This window comes from Zootoca vivipara, chromosome 4 (genome assembly GCF_963506605.1).
Source record: "Zootoca vivipara chromosome 4, rZooViv1.1, whole genome shotgun sequence".
Lineage (NCBI taxonomy): Eukaryota > Metazoa > Chordata > Lepidosauria > Squamata > Lacertidae > Zootoca > Zootoca vivipara.
The window spans coordinates 98585639-98601993 of NC_083279.1; the positions used below are offsets into that span (position 1 = coordinate 98585639).

The following is a 16355-nucleotide window of genomic DNA, read 5'->3' on the forward strand; positions in this document are numbered from 1 at the left end:
CCGCATTTTAACCAAATAACACCCGAGGCACTCGGCTGAATGGCTCCCAAACAGCTGCTCATCCACAGACACCTAGAGGTGCATTTTCACAGAGTAGCAACACAAGGTTCAGCCAGGAATTTGCAAAGTGGAAGATTAAATCTCATCATTGTCTCCTGTCCCACAACTACGAGCATTGCAAATTGACAGAAAGAGTTGAAAACTTGGAATTCCATGTGCAGGACTAGAAAGTGAGCCCTGGAGAGCAGGGCTGAGAGACCTGGGAACCATCCAATTCCCAAGAGTCCCAGAAGCCAGCATTTAAAGGGGTATTGGCTCATCATCAGTCAAAGGCCTGTTTGAAGCGGAATGTTTTCACCTGGCACCTAAAGGCGTATAATGATGGCGGCAGACGAACCTCCCTGGGGAGAGCATTCCACAAACTAGTGTAATAGTTATGACAGGACACTGTGCGAAATTAGTTGGATAGTCTATGGCATTCTATAAATGCTATTATCATCATTAGCCTCTGACAGACAGAGGCTCATTTGAACCTCATTCGATGGAAGTGCAAACATCCCCACGCGAGAATGTTACCACACAGTCCATGGAACAGAGAGGCTGGTTTGCCTGCCTCCCTGGACTAGGTTAAACTGGGAAGGTGCAACTCGTAAGAATGTAAGAAGAGCTTGCTGGATCAGGCCAACAGCCCATCTAGCCTAGCCTCCTGCTCTCACAGTGGACAACCGGATGCCTGTGTGAAACCCACAATCAGGATTCGAACACAAGAGCAACTCTCCTCTCCTGTGGGGTCTCCAGCAACTAGTATTCAGAAGCGTTGCTGCAATCCCGTATCCAAGCTTCGGGCGCCCGCCAAATCCATGCCTCCTTGTTTATGGTGAGAACCCCCCAACATTCCAACTCTGGCCAGGGGCCCTTTGGAAGATACAGAAACCACCCCACTAATCGGGTGGGGGGAAAGAGAGAGAAGGAGAAGGGATGCATCTCGGGGAGGATACATTCGTTCTTCGGGGGGGGGAAGAAAGAAGGATGCTCCCCCATCAGAGCAAAGAAGGCAGCTGATCCAGTGACTCGCTTGGCTTTGGGCATCTCCTATTGCAGCATAGGCACTTGGCTCCCCTCCCTGCACACCCCCTTCCTGCGCTGAACATATGGGGCTTCTATTCAGGCCTCCGAGCCCAGGAGTTCTGGGTGAGCGACTCCGGGAGCCCAAAGGGCATGTTTAAGTTTGTGCTCAGCGCCTGCGAGCTGGGCCCTCCTGACAGGTGGAGGAAGAGGAAGCTGGAAACTTGAACTTTTGGCCACAACAAAAGCTTCTGTCCCCAACAGCAGTGGAGGCCGGTTAAACAGCACTTCTCTCCCTCTCCCCACACCCCACCCACCGTCCCCAGATGTTACTGTTTAACAGCCGGAGGGGCTGGTGCTTTAGGGAAACTTTCGACTTCTTTAGGAGGTGCCCTCAGCTTTGAGGTTTGCAACACTTACAGAATGAGATCCTTCCCACCCCCTAAACACACACACCGGCAACATAATGATCTCAAGAGAGGAAAAACAGTGCCAGCTTCCTAAAAAATGGCCTGTCTAATCAGCCCATTTGCCTCCACTGTTTTCATCCCAAGAGCAAAAGCCCAGTAATCCTAGAATTACATAGTTGGAAGGGACTCCCAAGGGTCATCTATTCCAACACCCTGCAATGCAGGAATTGCAGATAAAGGACCACTGCCAGGTGGCCTCCCAACCTCTGTTTAAAAACCTCAAAGGAAGGAGTGCCAACAAGCTCCTGTGGGAGTCTGTTCCACTGTCAAACAGCTCTTGCCCTCAGAAAGTTCGTCCCCCACCTAGAACAGCAGAAGACAAGCTTGCATCATCACCATCATTTTAATTGTATGCACCCTTTGCATAGTTAAAACTGCTGAAGGCGGCTTACAAAATAAAAATATTTACATAATTACAAACATAACACAAGTAATCCTAAACAATAAGTAAATCACATCAAAAGGCGCACAATTTCCACATAAATCGTAAAATCTAAAAATATACAAAAATAATAATATCAACAAGAGAAACGGAAACCCCTATCCAACACCCCAGTGCAAGAGTCTGTTCAGCAGCCTCAGCTTTTGCAGCTGGAGTCAGTCCAGGCAAGGTAGAAATAGGCCTGCAAGGCAAGGAGCAGGTCCCCCGGGGCTCACAGCCAAGATGGTCCATGTGACAGCCCTTCAGAGTGTTGAAGGTGAATATTCTAGCATGTGACATCTATGTACAGCCCTCACCTTGCAGGCGGACAAGGCAGGCAGAATGGTATCACAGGGAGAGACAATGCTGGCTTTTGCAAATGTTGGTGAAGCTACTGTATTTTTCAGTGTATAAGACTAAGGTTTTTTACTTTAAAATTAATTAAAAATCTGGGGGTGTCTTATACACAGATAGTGCATATGCCCATTTTCTATATTTGGGGTCCCCAAAAGTCTTATACATGGGGGCGCCTTATCCACGGAAAAATACAGTAATTTCTGGATACCTTAGCCATGTAACATGAAAGCATTACTGTTCTCCTGCTGCTAGCCTAACTCAAACCCACACTACTTTCCGAGTGCTGGATGTTGTGTCCCATGAGGGCACAGTGGTGACTTCCAGAGCACATCGTCCAGCCCAGGCCAGCTCAAAGGACCAAGGGGGTCGGGGGGGGGCGCATTTTGGAACCCAAGCTGGCACCATCTCACCTCAGTGCCACCTGGGAATCGAGCCTGGGACCTTCGACAGGCTGTGGTCTTTCCCATTTCCCAAATTATATGCCATCCGAAGGTTTGGACAATGGCAGCAGCCAAAAGCATTTCCAGAATTGCCTGCTGGGAACGTGAAGCTGAGGCAAGGAGATGGGAGGGAAAGAGGCCAGGAGACCTGGGCTGACTCAAAGATAATCAGGCCGCTTCCTGCAATTACTGCCAGGGGCCCAATTCGCTACCCATCAGGAGCGTTGATGCAGGCCAGACCTCGGCTGCGTTGGGCACAAGGAAGCCATTTCCTGAGACAGGCTGGGGAGAGGCTCGGGGACGCAGGGAGGGGAGGAGAGGGGGTTTACATGGTACGGGGGGGGGAACCTGGTTGCTGGACAATACGGGGGCATGAAGGTTGATCTGAACAGGGCAAAGCGGACTGTGCAAAGTGGGCATATACCACACAAACATGCCAGTCTGCCGGTTCCAGTCATGGCTTGGAGCGCCAGCGTTGTAATCAAACACCCCAGCACTAGGGCACAAGGCACTTCGGTGCCAGGGATCAGCTGCTGAGGGTGTGGAAAACTAAACTGTGGCGAAAGGAATACCCCTACGCATGTACAGAGGGCCTCTCCCTCACAAACAACTGCTAACACCTTGCTTTTTTTGGGGGGAAAGGGGGTCCAAGTTAGGAAATCAAGCTCTGCGGCATGCTTAATAATAATAATGATGATGATGATATTCAGATGCAGAGGTGTCACTTCTAAAGCAAAAGAATAAAAGAAGAGTCTGCTACATCAGACCAAACGGGGCCCATCTAGTCCAGCAGGCTGCTCTCATAGTGGCCAACTAGATGTCTGTGGGAAACCAGCAAGCAGGATCTGAGCACAAGAGCATTCTATTCTCCCCTCTTGTGGTTGCAGCAACTGGTCTTCGGAAGCATTTCTGCCTCTGATCATAGAGGCAGAGCACAGCCATCCTGGCTAGTGGCCACCGATAGCCTTATTCTCCTCTATGAATCTGCCTGGCCCTCTTTTTAAAGCCATCTAGGTTGGTGGCCACCCCGGCCCCCTCCTGTGGGGGCAACTTTCATAGTTTCTCCTAGAGAAAGCCCAACAGTACATCAACAAATGGACCTCGACCCCTTGGCCTCAAGAAAATATATCTGCAGGATCATCACTCCACAGCCTGCAGCGTGGCAGCACCTACAATCTGGAACTCCCTGCCTATTGACATCAGGCAAGGACCCTCACTGCACCCATTTCAGTGCCTGCTGAAAACATTTTTGTTTAGACAAGCCCACTCAAACACGTGGCATGTTGATGTGTGTTTTTAATTTCTTTTTTTAGTTTATGGCTGATTTTATCTTTTGAATATTTTAAAGAGCGGTCTTTACTGACAGTTTTACAGGTTTTATTCTCTTTGTAAACTGCTTTGAGGTGGTTGCTGTTGGGTTTTTACAATCAAATAGTATATAAAAATCTTGAGGTTATATAGATATAATTTATAGACCGCAACACACTAGTGTTTTCTCCCAAGAAGACTGCATGCCACCAGCACACTTCCCCCGGCAGGGCTGAATTCAGGGAGCTCACCTGTCCACTTCGGAAATGTTGTTGATCTGTGCAGCTTCCAGTAGAGAGTCTTCTGGAAAAGACAAAGGAGAGGAATCACTGTGAATTGGAGGTGGCGAGAAGAACAGGCAAGAAGGGAGAAGAACCCCCCCCCTTTTTAAAGGAAGTTTCCTGCTTTCCGCCAGGTTCAGTTATTGCCTCCCACCCCTCAAAGCTGATTCCAAAAGAACCCCCCAAGAATCTCACTATCAGGTCCACAACGATGTTACCTATCAAGTGTTTGACCAGGCAATCCCTCCACTTAAAATTTCTTTGAGATGGAATAGAACAGAAATCAATGCACAAACACCTGCTTTAGAGCTACAGCACTGCCTCCTGAGCCAGGCAGCCACGCAACATTTTTGGGGGCCTGTGGCCTTTCCCAAACCCTGGGGAATTTTCTGTCCATGGTAAAGTAAGGGTTGTGAGCACCTAGTGGTTAAATTAGAACAATTCACGTAGTTAAACTTGCTCCTGCAGCAGGAGGCAGTGATAGTCACTGACTTGAATGGCCTTAAAAGATAATTAGGTTCGGTTTGTCTCCTGCTGCTCCAGAAGGTAAGAACCAAAAGATTCCAATGACAAGAAAGGAGATTCCGACTAAACATTAGCAAGAATCTTCTGACGGTTAAGAGCTGTTCATCGGTGGAATGGACTCCCTTGGGAGGTGGTGGCCTCTCCTTCATGTGACCGTTATTTAACAGAGGTGAGGTAGCCATCCATCAGGGATTCTTGAGCTGCAATTCCTGCGTTGCAGGGGGTTGGACTAGATGACCCTTGGGGTACCTTCCTCCTTTACAATTCTATGATTCTAGGTGTTGCCCCCACACTCCCAGGGTACGACCCTGAAGACAGACTTCAGTGCATAAACTACAAGGCAAGGAGCAACAATCAAAACATCTTTTAACGCACAGCTGGACACTCAAGACAAAAGCTGGTCCCTGTGTGAGAAAGGCCTAGGAACGGATCTTTTGAAACAGTCTTCCTGGGGTTCTCGATGGTCTGGACTACAAGTCCCATCAGCCCCAGCCAGCACACATGACCTGTAATCCAAAAACAACCTTATGCCACTTTGGGAACAGGTGGTTAAAATACGCCACCTCCTGGCCATAATGCTGTAAGCACACCATACAAAACTAGCCTCAAAATGCACTTTGAGGACGAGAATGCAATGCAGGACTACTTGTTTCGATAATAATAATTATGAACTTTATCAAAAACCATTTACCGCAACAACTGTTGCAACGGGAAGAAACTAAAACTCACCTCTTTAACAGATTACCAACTGAACTTTGATATAAAAATACAAAGCTAAAAAACGACACGCAAAATATCAATGTTTTTGCCACATTTCTGGAGACGTACCCTGTATGCACAACTAAGCTCACAGGAAAAAGGAGAATCCCCTCTTTGAATGCATTATTGTCCTGAGACACCAACAGGCAAACGAACTGAGAAGAGGAGCATGGGCAAATCCCCTAGGACAGGCATGTCCAACAGGTAGATCGTGATCTACTGGTAGATCACTGGCTCCCCCCAAAGAAGCTCAACAACTTTGGGTTGCCCAAAAATCTCAACATTTTTGCCCTGAACCCCCCCAAAATGGGCCTTCTTCCTCCCTAAAAAGCTCAACAACTTCGCCCTGATCCAAAAAATCAGGGCTTTCCTTCCCCCAAAAAGCTCAACTTTCACCTGAACCCTCCAAAAGGGGTAGATCACTGCCAGTTTTTAACTCTGCGAGTAGATCGCAGTCCCTTGGGAGTTGGCCACCCCTGCCCTAGGAAATATGCTGGTTTGGGCCAATGGAAGTTGTAGTCCAAAACAACTAAGGGAAGGGGCACCAGGCAGGTTAACAGGAAGGTAGAACACTGACATGTTACTCCGACTGTGGCCAAAATTCTAAATTATTACTTGCTGTATCCTTTGCTTATTACATTTATATCCACCTTTCCCTCCAAGGAGCTCCAGGTTCTCCTCCTCTGTGCTTTCTCCTCGCAACAACCCTGTAAGGCAGGTTAGGCTGAGATGGGGTGTCTGACCCCAAGGGTCACCCAGGGAGCTTCACGGCTGACTGGGCGTTTCTCCTAGGTCCTAGCCCAACCCTCTACCCACTACCCACACTGCCTTTTATTAGCCTTGCTTCAACGGTTCTAAGAGCACTCCAGCACATACAGGAATTAAGGCAGGCGGATCGTTTCTTTAGGCTGGATATATACATGTAATGATGGGGAAAGCAAGAACCTCAACACAGGAGGAGCCAGTGTGGGGTAGCGGTTAGTGTTGGACTAGGATAGGCACCCCCAAACTGCGGCCCTCCAGATGTTTTGGCCTACAGCTCCCATGATCCCTAGCTAACAGGACCAGTAGTCGGGGAAGATGGGAATTGTAGTCCAAAACATCTGGAGGGCCGGTTTGGGGATGCCTGGACTAGGACCAGGAAGAAATCAGGGTTCAAATCTCCCAATTGGCCACTACGCAGCTCACTAGGTGTGATCTGGAGGGCCGGTCACTGCCTCTCTTGGCCTAACCTACCTCACAGGGTTGTTGTGGAGGTTGAAACAAGTGGTGGGTGAAACCATGCATGCCGCTTTGAGCTCCTTGGAGAAAAAGGCGAGATAAAAATGCAATTATGTTTATTATTTATAATAAGCAGGGCCGGCCCGCCCGGCCTTGGGCAGCAGGCTGTGCACAGCAAGGATGAGTGGCAGATCCACACCCTGAGGAGCCAGCTACTCACTGCCCCTTCTGCTGTCACCCGCCTCCTCTGCCTCCTCTCCGGCCTCCCTCAGCACACCGGGGCTGCCCTGGGCTGCCTCAGGCGGCAGCAACAACAGAGGGGGCAGTAGCGGAGGGTGAGGCGGCAGTGGACGAGCTTCTATCTGCTTTGCCCCAGGCGGCGAGATGACCTGGTCCGGCCCTGACAGCAAGCAAAAAACCCCAAAGCCCCAGCATCCCTCGTCAACCTCCCCACTGTCCCTCGGACAGGACTAGCGGCTTGAGTTTCTCCTGCCAGAGAGCGTCACCCTGCGGTCACCTTTGGAGACGTTGCCCTTGCTGTAGCAGAATGCCAGCCCGGCGGCTGCCACGGCGGTGGCAGAGAAGGACGGGATCCTGGGGCCGCGCCTGTTGCCGCGGTTCCCTTTGCTGCGGTGGCGCCCGGCCCGCTCCGGGTTGGGCCAGAGGCGCAGACCGCTGGGCTCCCTGCGGAGCGGGCGGGCGCTAGCATCCCCGGATGGCAGCTGCTGCTCCTCCTCCTGGCAGGGCAGCCTGGGCAGCCAGCCTCCTTCGGCTGCCACCTTTTTGCCCGCCGCCAGGGCGGCGCCCGCCTCGCAGGGGTATCTTCCCAGCTGCTGTGAGTCCTGCCCCCTGGCGGCCGCCGCCTTACACTGCGGCCACAGCTCCGCATCCCCGCAGCGCCCCCTGGAGGGCGCGCGGCGGCGCTGCAGCTTCGCCAGCCTCACTTCTTCCTCTTCTCCCTCTGCCGCCTGCCACTGCGGGCGGCCCCTAGCGGCCTCGCCTGGGTACTGCAGCTCCTCGCGCCCGGCCAGCGACGACGAGGCCGAGGCCGCGGACGCCGCCGAGGCCCCGCGCACCGCCAGCGGGAGCCCCGCCCTCGCCGCGAAGAGCCGCGCCAGACCCGGCGGCAGAGGCCTGCTCATCAGGCAGGCCAGCATCTCCGCTCCGCTCCACGCGCCGCCCGCCCCGCGCCGGGTCGGGCCGGCCTACTGCCAGCCACCACGGTCCTGTCACCCTGGAAACCAAGATGGCGGACGAGCCCAGGGCGCCGGCGCTGTGAGGAGAGGACGCGCGCCGGCGTGAAAAAGGATCATGGGGGATGTAGTCCTGCAGCCGTTTGAAGACTTCCGAGCACGGCCGCGGGAGGACTACGTTTCCCGTGGATACGCGGGCACCCGCCCCCCTCCGCGCGCGTGCGTCAACAAAGAGCTGCCTTCGTAGGCGGAAGTGCCTGTTGGGAAATGTAGGCAGGCATGCGCAGGAGAGCGCCGGCCTTTATCCGGCAGGGAGGAGGCGGCTGTCGTGGTTGCTGCTGCTGCTGTTGCGGCGGCGTCTATTGCGATTGGCTGGAGGGAAGGCGCGCTCCAGAAGATCGCGAGTTCGAGACTTACCGCTGGACAAAAGTGTGAAGTGGGGGGAGTATCTTATTTAATATAATTATATTGATTTTCAGGGCAATTGCTGGTCTTTTTCCTAATTGAAAGGTGATTGTTCCCCAAGAACAATCTGAAGAAGTGTGCATGCACACGAAAGCTCATACCAAAATAAAAACTTAGTTGGTCTTTAAGGTGCTACTGAATGAATTTTTCTATTTCGCTTCGACTCAGACCAACACGGCTACCTACCTGTAACTGTTCCCCAAGAGTGAGCCTCTCCCTGCAGGAGATTAGCACACCCAGCCCATTGGGAGAGGCAGTGTCATACAATGGTTAGAGCGCCGGACCAGGAGCTAGGAGGGACCAGGGTTCAAACTGGGGTTGCAGCTATAGCATTGCTAGTGGTGTGCATGGCCACAACTACTACTGTGACCCTTTTGGTCTGTTGTTTGAACGAGTCATTTGCCATGCTAGAGAATTGTATCTTTGGAAGGGATTGGCATATCCTTCCTGTAAAAGCAATTTTCAACATTTCCACATATTCTTAGGGCCAACCAATATTCTTAGGGCCGAACTGGACACAATGTGTGTATGGGGGGGGGGGGATTGTTGCTGTTATTGATGATAACTTTTTTGTATTTTCAATTGAGATGTCATTATGATTTTTATGGAAATTGTTTCAATTTGGTTGTGTGCTTTTTGATGCATCTTTGTTGTTTATGACTACTTTGGTTATATTTGTACTGTAATGTGTTACATTTTTGCAATTGAATGTGTTTGCAGCAGAAGGCACACACACACACACACTTTGGATCAGACCAAAGGTCCACTTAGTTCAGCATCTTCCATCCCATGATGGCCCACCAGGTTCCCTGGAAGCCAAACAAGCAGGACACAAAGGTGACAGCTTTCTTCTGGTTTTGCTTCCAGACAATTCATTTTCCAAGGTAGACTGTCTCTGAGCATGGAGGTTCATTAGCTTTGCCATCCGATAACTTCAAACAGATTCGTCGTCGTCTAGTCCAGTTCTGAAGCCGCTGCCACATTTTGGGGCTGCAAATGTGAATCTCCTGCTGGTCATTTTCACAGGATGATTCTGGAGCTGTAGGATGATGGGAGAGGGAGAAATGTACACCTCTCTTTCTCCACATCAACTGCCTTTTTGTTCTACACCAGGCATCCCCAAACTGCGGCCCTCCAGATGTTTTGGCCTACAACTCCCATGATCCCTAGCTAACAGGACCAGTGGTCGGGGAAGATGGGAATTGTAGTCCAAAACATCTGGAGGGCCGAAGTTTGGGGATGCCTGTTCTACACCATGAGTAGGCAAACTAAGGCCCGGGGGCCGGATCCAGCCCAATTACCTTCTAAATCCGGCCTGCGGACGGTCCGGGAATCAGCATGTTTTTACACGGGCAGAATGTATGCTTTTGTTTAAAATGCATCTCTGGGTTATTTGCTGCACCATTTCTTTTTATTTTTCTGGCTTCTATCTCAGGCAGGAGCATGGCGACCCTGTAAAGAAGGCCAGCTGCATTATCCGCATTATTTATTGCAGAGAGGAGGGGGTTCACTGAAGGCCATGCAAACAGCTTCATCTCACCCCTCAGTCGTTCTGCTGCACCATCTATCTCTCTCCCTCCCTCTCTCTCTGGTCTTCAGCTCCGCCACTGCTTCCCGCCGTGCCCTTTGGCAATGCCCCTGCCCCTGTCTGTGTGCTGCCGAGTATTTAAATTAAAGCCGGCAGAAGCAGCTGCGGACACTAATGAGCGGCCCAGATCGTTAGGACCGGGCGGCTTGCAGGGGTGGCAGCAGAGCCTGATGAAGCGGCCTTTGCCTCCGAGGCGTCGTCTGGGCTGCCAGGGAGACAGTGCTGCGTTGGGTGCTTAGAATTCAGGGGAGCCCTCCTTGCAGGGCTGAGTCATAGCCTGCAACGAGGCAACACATTTTCCTGAAGTGCAGAGCAGAGACCAGGGAGGGAGGGGAGGAATCGATCCACGTCTCTTTCTCTCCCTCTCTCTTTTTTCTACTTTGTTTTCCTCACTGCTAGAACCAGCCTCAGAACCTAAGAAGAGCTTGCTGGATCTAGTCCAGCATCCTGCTCTCACAGGGGCTGACCAGAAGCACCAGTGGGAAACCAGCAAGCAGGATTCGAACACAAGAGCCTCTCCTCTCCTGTGGTTTCCCGCAACCGGTCTTCAGATCACCGCCAGTTTTTAACTCTGTGAGTAGATCTCAGTCTCTTGGGAGTTGGCCACCCCTGTATACTCCTATTGATGCAGCCCAGAATTGCATTGGCTTTTTTAGCTGCTGCATCACACTGCTGACTCATGTCAAGTCTGTGGTCTACCAAGACTCCTAGGTCCTTTTCACATGTACTGCTCTCAAGCCAGGTGTCACCCATCCTGTATTTGTGCCTTTCATTTTTTTTGCCCAAGTGTAGTACTTTACATTTCTCCTTGTTAAAATTCATCTTGTTTGCTTTGGCCCAGTTGTCTAATCTGTTAAGGTCATTTTGAAGTGTGATCCTGTCCTCTGGGGTATTAGCCACCCCTCCCAATTTGGTGCCATCTGCAAACTTGCTCAGGATGCCCTCAAGCCCATCATCCAAGTCATTGATAAAGATGCTGAATAAGACTGGGCCCAAGACAGAACCCTGTGGCACCCCACTAGTCACTACTCTCCAGGATGAAGAGGAGCCATTGATGAGCACTCTTTGCGTTCGGTCAGCCAGCCAGTTACAAATCCACTGAATGGTAGCATTGTCAAGCCCGCATTTTACCAGCTTCTTTACAAGAATATCATGGGGCACCTTGTCAAAGGCCTTGCTGAAATCAAGATAGGCTATATCCACAGCATTCCCTTCATCTACCAGGCTTGTAATTCTGTCGAAAAATGAGATCAGATTAGTCTGACATGACTTATTTTTCAGAAACCCATGCTGACTTTTAGTGATCACAGCGTTTCTTTCTAGGTGCTCACAGACTGTTTGCTTAATGATCTGCTCTAGAATCTTTCCTGGTATTGATGTCAGGCTGACTGGGCGGTAATTGTTTGGGTCCTCTCTTTTCCCCTTTTTGAAAATAGGGACAACATTTGCCCTCCTCCAGTCTGCTGGAACTTCGCCTGTTCTCCAGGAATTTTCAAAGATTATTGCCAGTGGTTCTGAAATCACCTCTGCCAGTTCTTTTAATACTCTTGGATGTAGTTCATATGGCCCTGGAGACTTGAATACATCTAAACTAGCCAAGTATTCTTGTACTACCTCCTTACTTATTCTGGGCTTTGTTTCCCCTGCTGAATCATCTGCTCCATATTCTTCAGGTCGGGAATTGTCAAGCCTCTGCGTAAAGACCTCCAAAGAAGGAGATTCCACCACACTCCACCACACACTTGCCGCCTTTCAGAAATTCTCCCCCAGACGTCAATTCCGCCTTAGAAATCCCGGTAATGTCCAGAAAGTATGGAAGCTCTACCTTTTCTGAACCATTTCCAATATCCTTTTTGAGTGGAGGCGACCGGAACTGTACATATTATTTATATATATATAATTTTTCTTTTCTCTCATTACAAATATATTTATAACATACACATTACATGAACCTCCCTCCCCCCTTTGGACTCCCATTTCTGATTTATTTACCTCCTTATATAGAATCATAGAATCATAGAGTTGGAGGAGACCACAAGGGCCATCCAGTCCAACCCCCTGCCAAGCAGGAAACACCATCAAAGCATTCCTGACAGATGGCTGTCAAGCCTCTGCTTAAAGACCTCCAAAGAAGGAGACTCCACCACACTCCTTGGCAGCAAATTCCACTGCCGAACAGCTCTTACTGTCAGGAAGTTCTTCCTAATGTTTAGGTGGAATCTTCTTTCTTGTAGTTTGAATCCATTGCTCCATGTCCACTTCTCTGGAGCAGCAGAAAACAATCTTTCTCCCTCCTCCATATGACATCCTTTCCTATATTTGAACATGGCTATCATATCACCCCTTAACCTTCTCTTCTCCAGGCTAAACATACCCAGCTCCCTAAGCCGTTCCTCATAAGGCATTGTTTCCAGGCCTTTGACCATTTTGGTTGCCCTCTTCTGGACACGTTCCAGCTTGTCAGTATCCTTCTTGAACTGTGGTGCCCAGAACTGGACACAGTACTCCAGGTGAGGTCTGACCAGAGCAGAATACAGTGGTACTATTACTTCCCTTGATCTAGATGCTATACTCCTATTGATGCAGCCCAGAATTGCATTGGCTTTTTTAGCTGCTGCATCACACTGCTGACTCATGTCAAGTTTGTGGTCTACCAAGACTCCTTGGGATGACAGAGGACGAGATGGTTGATATAATAATAATAATAATAATAATAATAATAATAATAATAATAATAATAATCTTCTTCTTTGGCAATCCCTTGTAGCAGAGTAAGATTATCTTCCATAAACACAGTTTTAACAGTGAGTCCATAAGTGACTGTGGAGGCCAATTCTGAATCCACATGTCCTTCCACAGTGGGGACATAGGTTTCTGGGCAGGAGTTGATCACGGTGTGGATTTGCCAAGTGTGCCTTCCTCTTAGTACATTTCTCCCTTGCGTCCTGAGTTCGAGTGTCTTCCAAGCCCATGACACCTTTGGTCAAGGCTGTTCTCCAACTGGAGCACTCGCAGGCCAGTGTTCCCCAGTTGTCACCGTATATACTACATTTTTTTTTCAGATTTGCCTTGAGACAGTCTTTAAACCTCTTTTGTTGACCACCAGCATTACGCTTTCCATTTTTAAGTTCGGAATAGAGTACAGGTAGTTGCTTATAATGATAACAATAAAGATACAACCATAAGGGAATAAGGGCATATTTTGTTTACAACAATATAAATTGCAAAGAAAGGAGTCCTGCAAAATATGAAGAAGGTCTCCACTTTCTATTGCTTTGGAAGGAGAATGAAACACACAACTCACATGCAAACCAAGAGTCGGACATGTTTGTTTGCACCTCTGCTTGGCTGCCTGGAAAAGAGAGAGAGAGAGAGAGAGAGAGAGAGAGAGAGAGAGAGAGAGAGAGAGAGAGAGAGAGAGAGAGAAATCACAGCAACGGAAGTTGTGAGAAAATGCAGAGCCACTTTCGCCTCCCTGGCATGACTCATCTCTGCAGCTCAGAGAGAGCTGCTCTGTTTACTCCTTCGCCCATCTGCCTCTGTTTACAGGCACATGTGGCAAGCCAGACGCTGTTTCCCCTCCTCCTCTTCCCACATGCCCTGCTCCAGGGAAACAAATAATGGCACAGAGGAGGCCTGCCTTCGGATCGCTGCCCCGCAAGGGGCCAGGAGTCCTGGGGTGGGTTCACAGTCGCTGCCGCCAGCTGCCCTGGGCTCAGCAAGCCACAGGCAACCTGCTTTACATGACCAGCGGGTCCCGGCTCCAAATTCCTGGCGACCCCTTGTCTGAAACTCTGGAGCAGGGGTCGGCAAGGCTTACCGGGCATGGGCCGGATCACTCCCGTGGAGATCCTCCGTGGGCCGGACCAACACAGCACGATGCCTTAAATCGCATCTATGTATGTCCGCGGCACCGGAAATCGCTTCTGCGCATGCCCAGGTGCCAAAAATCGTGCCTGCGCAGAAGCGGTTTCCGGCCTCTGGGCATGCACAGAAGTTGTTTCTGGAGCCACGGAAGAGAGTCCCCGCGCCGCGCTGTGCCAGTTTAGCACAGCGGGCGGGGACTTGCCGAGTGGGCGGCTCGGTTCGGGGGCAGCTTGTGTGGCGGTTAAATGGCCCACGGGCCTTAGGTTGCTGACCCCTGAACTGGAGAGTTCCTGTGTAGAAGGAATGCTGGCTAGATGAATTCAAGATCTGGCTCAGGAGAAGAAGACTGCCTTTGTTCCTATCCCTACTACTACTACTACTACTACTACTGTATTATTATTATTAGCAGCAGCAGCAGCAGCATTAATATAGCCCAGACCAGGATTTAAACCAGCTCATCACGCCAATTAAAATGACACAGATAAAATGAGTCAGCAGTGTGATGCAGCAGCTAAAAAAGCCAATGCAATTCTGGGCTGCATCAATAGGAGTATAGCATCTAGATCAAGGGAAGTAATAGTACCACTGTATTCTGATCTGGTCAGACCTCACCTGGAGTACTGTGTCCAGTTCTGGGCACCACAGTTCAAGAAGGATACTGACAAGCTGGAACGTGTCCAGAAGAGGGCAACCAAAATGGTCAAAGGCCTGGAAACGATGCCTTATGAGGAACGGCTTAGGGAGCTGGGTATGTTTAGCCTGGAGAAGAGAAGGTTAAGGGGTGATATGATAGCCATGTTCAAATATATAAAATGATGTCATATAGAGGAGGGAGAAAGGTTGTTTTCTGCTGCTCCAGAGAAGCGGACACGGAGCAATGGATTCAAACTATAAGAAAGAAGATTCCACGTAAACATTAGGAAGAACTTCCTGACAGTAAGAGCTGTTCGGCAGTGGAATTTGCTGCCAAGGAGTGTGGTGGAGTCTCCTTTTTTGGAGGTCTTTAAGCAGAGGCTTGACAGCCATCTGTCAGGAATGCTTTGATGGTGTTTCCTGCTTGGCAGGGGGGTTGGACTGGATGGCCCTTGTGGTCTCTTCTAACTCTATGGTTCTATGAAATACAAAAGCTAAAAATGTTTGAAAGCTAATTTGAAATTGAATTGAAAGCTAATTTTTAAAAAGCAATTAAATTCTAACAGAATTAAAACAATATCAGAAACAGATCCATTGAAATACACGGAACAATGCAGCCTTCACAGCAAGGAAGAGAGCCGTTCTGGAATAAAAAAAATAATTTTTTTAAATCCCTCTCTCCTAACACTAGAAGTCATGGGACGGAGAAAAGAAAGACCTCCTTCACACAGTGCAGAGTTAAACTGCGGAACTCCCTTCTGCAGGAAGCAGCGATAGCCACCAACTATGGTGGCTTTTCAAAGAGGCTTCAGCAAATTCATGGAGGAGGAGAGGGCAGTCAAAGGCTACCAGCCACTGTTGGAGACAGAAATGCTGCTGAACACCAGTTGCAGGAGACCGCAGGAGGGGAGAGGGCTCATGCTCGAATCCTGCTTGTGAGTTTCAATAATAATAATAATAATACGGTAATAATAAATTTATACCTCGCCCATCTGGCTGGGTTTGGCCAACCACTCTGGGTGGCTCCCAACAGAATATTAAAAACACGATAAAAGATCGAACATTAAACCTTCAGGTGTCTTCTAAAAGTCAGGTAGTTGTTTATTTCCTTAACATCTGATGGGAGGGTGTTCCACAGGGCAGGCGCCACCACCAAGAAGGCCCTCTGCCTGGTTCCCTGCAACTTGGCTTCTCGCAGTGAGGGAACCGCCAGAAGGCCCTCGGTGTTGGACCTCAGTGTCCCGGTTGAACGATGGGGGTGGAGACGCTCCTTCAGATGCAAGCATCTGTGAGAACAGGATGCTGGAACGAGAGATGGACCATTGGCCTGCTCCAGAAGGCTCTTCTTAGATCCTTAAAACTTTCTAAAAATGGATGTCTACAAGTGTGGTTGGCTGTAGGGAAGGTTATGTTCTTAACCAGTTGTGATTCCCAGCGGCTGGCATTCAGACACGTAACAGCCTTCCACAGCGGAGGCAGAAGGCAACTGCTCTGGCTGTGTTAAGAGAAGGTTCTCAATTTCCGGACCGTCCCTTAGAATCATAGAACGGTTGAGTTGGAAGGGACCCCCAAGGGTCCTCTAGTCCAACCCCCTGCAATGCAGGAATCTCGGCTAGCTCATCCCTGACAGATGGCCGTCCAGCCTCTGCTGGAAAACCTCCGAGGGGCACCATCCCACTGACGAACTGCTCCTTGTTTCGTAGGTCTCAGATAAAAGATGCTGCTTTTTCTCTCTGTCCCGCAAGAACACCAGCAGGTTTTT

General features: G+C 49.8%; 1 protein-coding gene across 3 annotated transcripts in view; it reads right to left on the reverse strand.

The window, feature by feature from the left end:
- The window catches only part of CLPB (ClpB family mitochondrial disaggregase), a 72038-nt gene extending 63951 nt beyond the window's left edge, over positions 1–8087 (reverse strand). For 2 of the 3 annotated variants that reach the window (XM_035115199.2, XM_035115200.2), the window contains exons 1-2: positions 7365–8087; positions 4313–4364 (exon numbers count right to left, since the gene is read on the reverse strand). In XM_035115199.2, coding sequence (XP_034971090.2) covers positions 4313–4364; positions 7365–8004 — 692 coding nt within the window. In that variant the 5' untranslated portion in view covers positions 8005–8087. The remainder of the gene's footprint in view (positions 1–4312; positions 4365–7364) is intronic. The other variant, XM_035115202.2, reaches the window with a different exon arrangement.
- Positions 8088–16355: the final 8268 nt, after the last annotated feature.